Genomic DNA, 12,469 nt, shown 5'->3' with positions numbered 1-12,469 from the left:
ATTTATGATTTATAATTTAATTTATAATTATTTACCAAAGAGTTTAAGACACAGAACACCTACCCTGCGAACAGCCACCAAATTGTTGCACACAAGCACTCCTCCTACAAATTCAGCTTGTATACCTTCTCGCAAGAGAACTTGCTTGAAGTCAGACAGTCTTGGCTCATTCATAAACACAGACTGATGTCCAAGAACCTTTAAATAACACACACAATTTTAATAGTTCTGCTACTTAATGCCTTCCATTTTTCCAAAGATCTCATCACCACTGTGGTGGCAGCAGTATAGCCTGGACTACAGGACTACAAATGAGAAGATTGGTTCTATTTCTGTTCACCTGCAGCAAGACATGTCCAAGACAGGAAGGCCTGAGAAGTTATTCGTCAAGTAAAGGAAAAGCTTCCTTCTTTGCTCACATATAAATGGAAAGCTGTTATTGAAGATCCTTCTTCTAAGCCATTTTATGCCAGGGACAGAGCTGCAATAAGCTGTACTGCTGATCAGTACGTACTTCTATGACACTCGTCATGAAGCTGCCCCCACATTTATCTAGCTCCTAGAACAGACTACCTTTAGGACTGTGCAACAGTGTCTTAAAAAGCAATTCTAGGATTAGGAGGCGTTACAATCATTCACTGAAAAAGACAAAATAATACCTACTCACATGCAAAGTATTTTAATTTAAGAGTAAATAAATGTATAGAAAAGATTAATTCAATGAAGTCTCAAATCACTACTACAGTAGCAGAGACATACGAATTTCAAAGATCTGTATCTCAAGTATATGAAGTATTTTCCATAGCATCAACAAAACATAATAAAATCCAAGAAGGACTAAATGCCAACTGATTTCCAAATCTGCAAGTAGTAGCTACAAATATGAAACGTTAACTAAAATCTTATCTTCACAAATGGATGGTAACTGTATGCTAGGCACTGTTAGTAGATGCAAGAGATCATCCTTGCTAAAAAGCATGAAATCTGAACAAAGAACAATACCAGGTTTAACAAAGAGAAAACCAAACATGAAAATCCAGTTTCAGTTAGGCTTTCATTTGAATAAGATCACAGTATCAACCTCTAAGCATTAGAAAAAGACTAATGAATACAGAGCTCTTCATAAATGGAGTCCAGATCAGCATAATTTCTGTACCTCATGAGGTGGCAGAGGTTCCAAAGTAGGAATGATCTCACTCTCCTCGCACATCTCCTTGTCATCGTCACCAAAGAGACTCTTCATGGCCTTCTGTTGTGCAATGACACTAGAGTCTGAAGAAGGCATATCCGTTTGCATCTCTAAGTCTTCATCTTCTCTCAGCTCTCCCTCTTCCAAAATAACTCCAGTATCCACTTTTGAAACCCGCATGTCCAGAACACCATCTATCCAAGCCAACTCAGCATCCTTGGCTTTACAGAACTGAAGGGAGCTGACAAGAGAATCTTTTAACCTGACCTGGGTTGCACAAGAATGAAAGTAGTTAGTTTGATGAAAAACATAGAGAGAGTTCTTACTTCAAGCTTTAAAAACTAGCAGTTTTCCTTTCACTGACTCTCCATATAGGTTTGATTCATACTCTTTTGGGGACAGAAAGGGGGGAATTGGTATCACCAAGGCAAGATGATCTATAGTTTCAAAATATAAATTTGTATAACCCTAATGTCACTACTCAACTTAAAATGTATCTGAGAACAATACCTTCTTTTTCTTGGTTAAAATAAAAAAAGAACCTCTATGACTGCAAACTTGAGTTAAACTTACAGCAAGAGCAATTAATTCCTTTTGAAAGATCATAAACCTTTTTTGCAGCCAATGAGTTCCCCAGTTGGTCTTTGCAAATTTAAGGAAAGCTTCTATAGATGCATTTAGGTTACTGAACAGCAGTTCCAAATTTCAACCCTCCAAAAACATTATGGTTAATATTTTATTGTAAGAAGGGATGTTGTAAATATCAGATTTTAAAGTGACCAAAACATTATCTTAACCTGATTCCTCTGGTGCATTCCAGGACTTTAACCCATTAAATAAAGCCCTACTCTGAAAGGCTGTTATCCACATGAGACCGTGCATGATCCCCATAGCGGAATCAAGGCTGCTACTGTATGAAGGATAATGCAACTATCTATCCATCTGCAGCACAGTCCACTCAAAAGACACTAAGATTCTGACGCCCCACTCACACCTATTATTTTCTAATTCAATGTCTCCAGTGTACTTTATCAAGTGTCAAGCAGAAAAACAAACCAAAACTATGCAGAAGATTGAATTTCCCCTTTATATTAAAAAAAAAAAAGAAATACAAAGTAATTACAATTTTATTCAGGTAACTACTTTGTGAAAAATCACAATCACATCATTTCTTACACACTAGCAATTCTCATAGCTTTAAAAAACAAACAAACAAAAAAAAAAAACCCCAACACCCCAACAAGCAACAAACCAAACATAGAAAACACTATTTTAAGATTGCCAGAACTGGATACTTTCCACTTCCTAAAGTGTAACAGATTTTTCTCTGGAAAGAAGCAGAAGTACCTCTTTCAACAATTCTACAGATGTTTTTTTTATTAAAAGGACAGAAAGAATAAAGGAGTAATGCCTAAACTGCATGTGAGAGACCTTCCTCTAAACAACTTCAAAAGCTGAATCTGGACCACACACAATTTTCACATACTTCACACAAATTATCCAAGTTTTCTGATTTAGAGCTTAACCCTTAAAATGAAATGCAATACATTAACACAGTGCAATACATTATCATAACCTCACTTTCCAAGAGCCATCACATTAACTTCTTTTTTTTTTTGGGGGGGGGCATGGGGGAAGGGCGGCACTTAGGTGTGTCTTATTTATTTAATTTTAACATTAACTTGCTCCTAACTTTGCACATTCATTCTTAGGTAAAACTTGGGTACTAAGGATTTTTTTGTCTTTGCTCTCCAAGGTTCCCCTTCAGATTCCAAAAAAGAATCCTTAATTCCAAGTAGTGTACAGGGGTACTCTAAATATAGGCATTATAAATCTATTAAGGCTTGAGTAAAGCAAACGGATGTTTGCATGGACACAAACCTTGCTTTTTGCACTACAGGTAAAATGCACTGATCTCACATTCAAGTTTTTACGCATTTCTTATGAATAATAAGCATATGGAGAATGCTTACCTAGAAGAAAGAAAAAACTACTTATGTCTTGATCACACAAAACCAAACATACACACAGGTAATAGCGTCTCTCCCAAAGAATGGATGGCCAAATTAGAAACTCTTGACAATACGGCTCAACTACAGTTTACGGTAGTTACACAACTAACAAATTCCAGCACCTTACCTGGTAAATGTGAGTTTCACTGGTTGCATCTACAGTTTCATGCAGTTTCGGCATGTAAACTTTAATATCTTTTCCACCAAAAGCTCTGCAACATTCTGCAAGGTCCTGACTGGCCTCAGGTGGCCCATGGACAATGATCAGTTGTCTCGGTTTCATTTGGTTAATAATTTTTTTAATTGAGTCCCCATCTGAGCGTCCTTCATAGTCAATGTATGTAACTCTGGCTCTAGTTTGAATTAAAAACACAAGAATAACATTTTTCAGTTTAAAATAGTAAACCGTTATGTGCTCCAAAATATTTTATTTAAAAATGGAAGAGACGTTTAAATTATGCTACATTAGCAAAAGCTGTCAGCACAAGGTGTGTTGTGGATCAGTAAAATACAGAATTCTGAAATATCAGCATGTATGTGTATTTTACACTATAAATTCCCAACATTCACTTACATAGTTATCTAAAACATGAGATAAGCATATTTGAATAAGCTCTTCTTTTAACTATATATATATATACACACACACACCCTGGAATATCTATGTTAACAAACTATTGTATCACTTGTTCTTCCTCTCTCAATTGGCTCCATCAGACAGGGAAAAAACGGTGAATTTCTTAAGAGTTGGAACCATAAAACTGTACCATGCTCCCATGAAGACTAGTAAAAATTAACTTTGATAGCTTGTGAGAAAAAAGAAAAAAAAAAGTGACTCTTTCCTACTTTCTTAATTCCAAGCTAGCCTTTTACCCAATTTACACTGTACCCATGCCTCCATTCCAGCAGAACTGACAAGAACAAAGCCACTCACTTAATTTCCATGGATTCTGTTGCAGAAATACATTTAGTAGGAACATCTGATAAATCCTGGTCCATAGGCTCTTCTCCATTTGTCAAACCAGATTCTAATTTGCTTTTTTCTTCTTCCGTTGCTTGAAGTTCTGGAACTAGAAAATCTTCAGGTCTGAAGAATTAAAGACATTTTGCCTTTAATTAGTCTTACAGTAAAACCAAGCAACACATAATATAAAACCAAAAAATTATTATTATTACTACTGAGATATAATTGTTATTGCCAACAATTTATTACACTTGCCTTCAATATTTCTACATTTGAACAGGCTCATTTCAAAAATGTCGCCTTCCTATCTTAAAAACCAACCTTGATATCTTGGGAAATGCTAGCAAACTGAGGTTTTCTAGCAAGTATTCCATACAGAAATAGTAAAAGTATTGCTAAATTTTTTTAGGATAAACAATGCTCTCTCCTCTCAATATAAACTTATCAAAATTATGTGTAATTTAAAGCAGAAAAAAAGTCAAGTTAAAAAAATTAAATCTTCCTTAAGATAAAAGAAAAAAAAATCTGGAGTGGAAACACACCCTAAGAAGTGTGAACACAGCCCAGGCATCAGCACTCTGCAGCTTCAATCCTATCATAAGCTTCCCATGAGACTTAGTGCAAACCACCCTAACTGTTCAGAAGTTACTGAGGTTGGAGGAGTACGTAAGTGTTGCAAAAGAAACAAAAGTATTATTTTTACTACTTCTATTTTTTAATTATTTCATAGCTACTACATGTTAGTATGCATTACCACCACGTACTTGATAATCTCGCCATATTCATCCCATTTAATTCTTTCTTCAGGGGCTGGAAACATTGGATAAGATTTCTTTGCCTGTTTGAAGAAGCTTCCTTTCCGGCTACCCTCACCTTTCATCATCAAATCATGTTTGGTCTTATGTACTGTTGGCTGATCAATATCCTCTTCAGCATCACTCTCATCACTGGAATCAATATCTGCCCTGAAACGACATTCCAAAAAAACTATCACTTCCTTTTTTTCTTCAGGTTTAATATTACATGAATACACTGACTGGAAAATGACAGCTGACATAACACTAATGAAGGACAAGCACAGCTTGTGTATCTGAGAAAGAGCTCACAGTCAAATGGCAAAAAAACAGGTCTATCATAACAATAAAGACAACCATTCCCAACTCCTCAGTGCCCTCAGACAAGTCTATCAAAACTACTATTTTCATTTATCCCTGTAAATGGTTGAAGCAGCAGAATGATCACACAGAAAGCTCAACTCTGACCATAAACAACAGACAATACACTCACTCTTTAGCCTGTTCTAATTTCTTAGCTGCTTCTTTCTTTAGTTTCTCCTTTTCTAGGTATTCTTCAAGTTCTTTTCCTTCCAACTTGACACGTTTTCTCAACTGTAGATAGAATTCAAATTAATATTATTGTCAGTAGCTGACATGATCTTAATACTTTTCCTACACACTGATGACAAGAATATTTCTATTTAAGTAGCAAGGGCAAGTACAACTTGTATGTCACATACAAAACAAGATTATGCAAATATATGGCACCTTGGCATGGAAACATCATGACAACATTATCAATTAGTAGAGTCTACTTTAACAGAAAAGCATTTCTAAAAGTATTAAAATCAATTAGCTTCACAAAAATTTCTTAAAACATGTTGAGGAAATATCTCTCCAATAAGTGGATGCAAATATTCTGAGATGAGCAATGTTTTTTTAATGTTTGTGTCACTAACATCAAACCAGAAGAACCTGGCAAAGGCATTCTAGCAGGTAAAACAATGGGAAGTTTCGTTTCTTGTTTTCTGAAAATCAGATTATAGGTCTCTTTAATACTGAATTCTAGTAATAGTCCAATACTGTAATTCAATGCTTCCAATCCAATCTAAAACAAAAATAAAGCTGCATCATCAGAGGACTCCCCTAAATTAACAATGTTTACCAGAGAGAAGTAGACAAAGGTATACAAATTACTGAAAATAATTCGAAAGCATAACTAACAATTAATTGCGTTCTTCTAATTCCTAGCTTTCATTTATCTTTCTAATTCTGGTGGGATATATTACACTACTTTGACTTGATTCTCCCCTCATCCAAAACCACAGTATTTTCCAGCTAGAACAATCCATCGTATATTGTGATCCGTATGTTGAGTGCAAGCAGAATTTTTTCTATTGTAACAAAAACACAAAGGGAAGTGTTGTCTAAACATACACATTCAAAAGCAATTTCATGCCAATCTCTGGGGTGTATTAATTTTGCCACACCTCCAAACAGCATTTTGCAGTTCCAAATATAAGACCTACTTTTACGTAAGTTTATCCACAATTGCTTAAATATGCAACATACTGATTTCAGATTTCCTTCACCACTAAAACTGTTTTCAGTAGATCAAAAAGGAAACTAAATTCAGTTTTCCTCATATTCCCCCAGATGGCCCACAACAAAAAACACTGAGATATATAGACAACACTTACCTCAATATCTATAACTTTTTCAGAAGGATTATCAATCAGGAATCGTGCTAATGTTCCAGGTGTAGTGCGGTAAGTTAAAATTATAGAGTGTTTGGAATCCTGGCACCATTGAATGAAAAGATCTCTAGAAAATCCACATTCTAAGTCAGGCTGACTGGCAAGAACAACTTTTGGACTAGGCACTCGAGCCAGATCAGACAGACTATGACACAAGGAGAGATGGCGGAACTGAAAAGGATTGTTTCTTTTGTCTTCAAAGCACCTCATCAACTTGTCACTCATCCACTCAACCTAAAATATGTATTAAGAAAAAGTTACTTATAAGAATACAAATTCTACAATAATGTACAAACTTGATATGAAGTACAGGATGCAATACACATGTGATTACATCAATGTTTCTCAGCTAGTGTAGAAATAATGCTGAGCATAAACAACACAGAAACAAGGAGTTTAAGTCCTCTTTTTTAACAGCTATAAACTATGCTACCAAGTCTTGTGATAAAACCAGAAATGAGTACGAGAAACATGCCCATAGACATGACTGGACTGTGTTACTTGATCAAAAGCTCTGAGACACAAACACACACTACAGAATAAGGACAACAGCCAGTGTTTAGCCATTTTTTTACTGTTAAAAAGAAAAACAAAATGCTTTTGCATACATGTTCCATTACTTTCTTCACAACTGCATTTTAAAATCAAAACAAACCTGTGATTTAGAGAACTCCACCACATTGTAGCTGACATTATTCAAAAGTGCTAGAGAGTAGACTCCTAATCCTGCATCTTTTGTTCTCCAGATCTGATCAAGAAGTTGAGCAAGTTCCAGTACTCTGCCTGCTGTATCCACAGCTATTAATACATTTCCATCACCTCGTAATGTCTCCAAAACATTAGCTAAGAAGAATTAAAAACAAAACAAAAACTACTTATACCTTGAAACAAAATTTGAAAGTTTGTGGCTTGGGCTTTTTTGTCTGTTATATCACATTAGCAATCATAATCAAAAGTAAATTGAACACAGAAATAAATTAAACTTCAAAAGAGTCAAAAACCACATTTCCACCAAAATTAAAGGCAGCTGGAGTTTTCTGGGTAGCTCTGAAGATCTCACTGGTTTGATACTACCTTTTCTTTAATTTTCTTTCTTTTTATTAAAATAAAAAACAACAGTAAAATGGAGTTTAAAAAAGAATGTGCTGAGGAAGGTCCTTTAAAAACCCCTTAAGAAGAGATTAATTGATACTGACTAAAATACACTGTTTTCAAATAACGGTTCATTGTTTTCAGGAAAATGTTTAACCCACAGGGCCAGTTCCACCAGGAAAGAGTAATTCAAAATTTGTTAAATTTTAATAAAGGTTCCTAGTTTGGATGCCAATTAATTTCTCATTGAAAAACAATTTACAGTGGCTAATAAATCACATTACTGCTATTTTAAAGTCCAAACAGAATACATACTCAGTAGCTGTTCATCCCTTTGCTTCCTCCTGGGTTGTACATAAGTAGCATTAAATGAATCTGTAATAAGCAATGAAGGCCTGCTCAACATTTCCAAGGAACATCCATTCAGATGGCTGTGGAAAAAAGAAAAATCTCACTTTTTGCATTTCTGTTTTATGAGGAAAAAGTAAGACCGCTAGCTTACAGATGTTTGCATGTACAGAAATCAAACTGCTCAGTAGCTGAATGCTTCCTGCTTCAAACTTAGAAATAAATAAAACGGAGTGGCATGAAGAAACGCAGAGCCAATACTTGTTTCAAATTGATTAATCTGAATGCAAGTGAAATTAGTGGCCTTATTAGTGCTGGAAAGGCACTGCTACTTCCATACCAGTTTATCACACAATAAATTGATGCACACCTAACCCAAGAGCTAAGAAACATATATTGCTATGTTGAACTTACATCTCCCTCTTGTGGTTGAAATCGACTGCATAAACAATTTCTTCCTCTCCATCCTTGACAATCTTCCAAATTGTGCCTCCTATCATGTGGCCTGCTGGCAATGGTGTGATTGACAAACCATGTCCTTTGCCTACAAAAGTTTTCAATATTTTAGGTACATGTATTAAAATCCATTGCTCTGAATAAGAGATAGTAATTTTAAACAACTGAATGCCAAAATTATTACTGGGGAAAAAAGTCAAATGAAGTACAAAAAACAGCAGCATATCTGTCCTTCCCATCTAACCAGTACTTCAGAAATTTTTTGCAATTCACTTCTGTTTTGCCTTCAGGAAAAGAAACTAAAGTGAAGATCACTTCTTCCCTCCACATCTCACCAGTACTCAGAGACACTGCAGAGCTGCCCAACAACAGTAAATTATGTAACAAACACATGACATGAAAGCAAATATGCTGATGAAAGGCAGACCCCCTTCTGGGGCAAATAAAAATGTCTACTGTATCATTCACTGTCTAGGTACTTGCCAAAACACATATAAATTACCCAAACTGGAAGTTTTCCAGAATGACAAACATGCAAGTCAAATAATACCAGGAAAGATGTCCATGTGCTGCAACCAGGGATGATGGACCTTCTCAGCACCTGATGTCTTTTTTTTTTTTTAAGGCACTGTTGCCCCTCATCCTTGGTGCAAACCTAAATCTTTGTCAGAGTAAAACTAGACCACCCAAGACCATTACTCACTGACTTTGCCGCATTTCAACAACTTGACAGAAATGCACAGGTTTAATAATAATTAAAGCATACATTATCTTCTTAGATGCATCCACGGCATCTTTTCATATTTAATGGAAGTGACTTGAAAACAGTAGGGTGTTTTTAAAAAGTTGTTCAATAAAATTACACATAAGTTGGCAGCACAGACATAACCTTCCTACAAAAACCTTGAAAAAGGGTCAGCAGCCTTTCAAGGATGGCAACACGTTTCTACTTTCCAAATTACAGGGCAAGTATTTTGGCAAGCAGCATTCAGGAACGGGGAGATCTCAGAGACAAGCTGCTGGTATGTGTTGATGTTCAAGAACAGGGTTCCCAATTCATTCTGATCTTTAAATTCAACAAGAGTGAAAAGCTGCTGATTCTCTGGATGCCACAGTTCCTAGCAATAAACTACACTATCATTCAGAGTCAGTGAAGACCTCATTAAATCATCCAAATGTTGTACCTTAATCTCGGCAATCTATTCATTCTCTAGAAAGCTTTCCTTTGTGTTACTGGTTACTGAAGAGTTCTGAGGTATCTACCACTAGACACGAGTAAATGCTTTTGAGACAGAAGAGCACATTCCAAGAAAGGCTACAGAAACACAAAAGAGAAACAAAAGTCTAAATATGCTTTGGCATGACCGCCTCCTCATTAAGAGGAAATTCTACCCATCGCCACACAAAATTACCAAGGCAAATGTTCAGCTGATACAGACTGACACAGGGCTACTGAATTCAGCCCTGCAAAATCCACAACACTTCAAAACTTACTCCCTTTTAAAAAACGTTACTTTCTCTTAATAACCCTCTTGCCTTTCACTAACAGTCATTTATTGAAACTTTGGTGACAACTTTACCTTTTAAGTTCACAATCTGAGAAAACTTCAGCTGTTGTATCTTATCAAAGGCTGCATCTACATCATCCAATGTAAAGAGTGTGAAATCTTCAGTATTATGGCGGGACTAAAACAAATAAGAAATATAGAGCATTCAAGAACCTGAGCACTCCATCATATCAAAGATGCTGTGTATGAAAGTATCAATGTAAATATACCTGGTAGAGATCATACATAAACATCTGTCCCATTTTATATACAGGAATAGTTGCATAAATGGCACAGTTCAACCCCATTTTTCCAACTGCATATGGAAGAGCACCAAGGTGTAGAGGGTCAGGATGAGAAAGAAGAACAGCATCAACCTGGTGTACATGTCTACAAAAACAGGGACAACAGATGTCGGTGAAAAGAGTTCTGTATGGTGTTACATACTTCCTATTATGGCTATTTTCAGAATACATACACAGCCTCAGTGCCAAACTAAAACTTAAATCCCTCCAGGTTTAGAACAAAGCTTTTAAAATCCTAAATTACAATATTTCCAAATGTTCAAGTATTTAAAAATGCAAGTGATTTCTAAAAACACAATTTCAAGGTCTGGAAGACGTAAGTTTCACATTAAATTCTTGATTAGAAAGACCTTATTACATAATTGAACATCAGAAAGTACATTAACTGAAGGACTAAAAATATTATCAATGCAGACATGCTACAAATTGTGTATACATCTAAAAACCTAAAACAGACTACAACTTTTCTTCTGATGGGAAAGACCAAGTAACAGGACCAAAGACCAATCCCTTAAATTGATAAGGATCAAATCAAAACATCTTTCTTTAAAAACAGAAAAGGTCAAATACGTTATTGAAGAAAAGTGGCACATAAATTTTTGAGGATTTATTCATTTTAGAAACAGATCTTTTTCTGTTGCATATAACAAGAACACTGAGTATAAACTTACTACCTATCACGACTGAAAAACTTCAGGGTGTAAAACATATACAAGTTGGGCTGAAAGCTTTTTGTTCCTTCACATAGCAACTGGGGCACACATATTCTTCTTGATGGCTGTTATTAAAAAGGAGGTTTTATTTAATTGCTCCTCAGTTCAGACACTTGAAAAGTTTTATAAGTTATCCTTAGTACCTAACAATCCTTAGTGAAAAGACTGAGGATTATTACTGTTAAAAGACTACATGTGTGTCAATGCTAGAAAGGTGAATCTACAAAAATAGCATCACGAAGCTTAGTTTCTTTCAGGAATTTCCATGTTTCAGTCCTAACCTTGTAATCAACGTCTGCATCAGCAAAGCTCCTTGCTGTAAACCTGCAGAAGTTCAGTATTAAAGTCTAGACAGGTTTATTTCTTTGCAGGGCTGGGGTAACCAACAGAAGCTGTTTTCCTGACTAACAGTCTATTCAACTTGAAAGAAGAGGTGATAATTGAACCTCTCTGTATTCAGCCTACATAAACTAAGGAGTCTTTTATTTAAAACTTAGTTAACCATTCTAAATTAGTTTAGAGCCAAGGTCAGCCTCCCATAAACTCTGCTGTATCATGTTTAAGAAAAAAACAAAACATGCAAGCCAAAACAAACATTCAATAGTTTGAGAATTATAGTTAATGGATGTAACTCACTAGATTCACAAAAAAAACCAAAAACAAAAACAAGTTTTTACTGGAAAATGTTTCAGCAGTGAAATTCCTTTCCTATAAAACATACTTCAAACAACAAAAAAAAAGAACAACTTTGGATTTAACATCACTACACACATACCTTTGCATGGTACTTGAAAAACTTTCAGAAAAATACAAGACCTATTAAAAAAAAAGTGTATGAACACAACTACTTACTTCCTCAGAGAATCAATAATATCCATAGAAAAGTTTTCATCCCAGCCACAATCCAAAAGAAAACGAAATTCATCTACTTGTAAGAGATAGCAAAGGGCAGATTCCTCCTGCACACCCGAAAGTGTAGTCAACTTGATAATCGATGTCATTTTCCTCTCCAAGTGTTTAACCTCCGAAATAACTAATCTAAATGGGGGAAGAAAATGCTTTCATTGACTAATCCGAAGGAAAAGTCTATTTATTTACATCTAACTTCGTGTATTGCTGAGATTACGCAGGATAACAAGTTGTGAAGATTGTTCAATACAGCTACTAGATACCAGTATTAAGTACCGGATATTAACTTTTGATCGTTGTAGCTCTTTTGCTATTAGAATTTTTTTCAGTATCAAAAAAGGATCACCGGGAGCAGCGCAGGTACCGCAGCTCCCACCCGGAGGCCGGACGGGGACACCCGG

At 35.6% G+C, this 12,469-nt stretch overlaps 1 protein-coding gene across 1 annotated transcript; it reads right to left on the bottom strand.

Annotated features, from left to right (window-relative positions):
* Positions 1-63: 63 nt before the first annotated feature.
* Positions 64-12,228, bottom strand: CPSF2 (cleavage and polyadenylation specific factor 2, 100kDa; the record flags this gene model as incomplete). Its single annotated transcript, XM_010073015.1, has 13 exons — positions 12,012-12,228; positions 10,372-10,531; positions 10,175-10,280; positions 8,553-8,682; positions 8,106-8,221; positions 7,354-7,541; positions 6,642-6,932; positions 5,453-5,553; positions 4,930-5,130; positions 4,136-4,288; positions 3,329-3,554; positions 1,157-1,456; positions 64-198 (listed from the first exon to the last, which is right to left on the bottom strand). Coding segments are annotated over exons 1-13 (2,256 nt in total), but the record flags the coding sequence as incomplete, so codon positions are not given.
* Positions 12,229-12,469: the final 241 nt, after the last annotated feature.

This window comes from Pterocles gutturalis, unplaced genomic scaffold (assembly GCF_000699245.1).
Source record: "Pterocles gutturalis isolate BGI_N339 unplaced genomic scaffold, ASM69924v1 Scaffold50992, whole genome shotgun sequence".
Classification (NCBI taxonomy): Eukaryota; Metazoa; Chordata; class Aves; order Pterocliformes; family Pteroclidae; genus Pterocles; species Pterocles gutturalis.
Note: the sequence above shows the minus strand (reverse complement) of the source record. Positions and strands in the feature narration are given on the sequence as shown.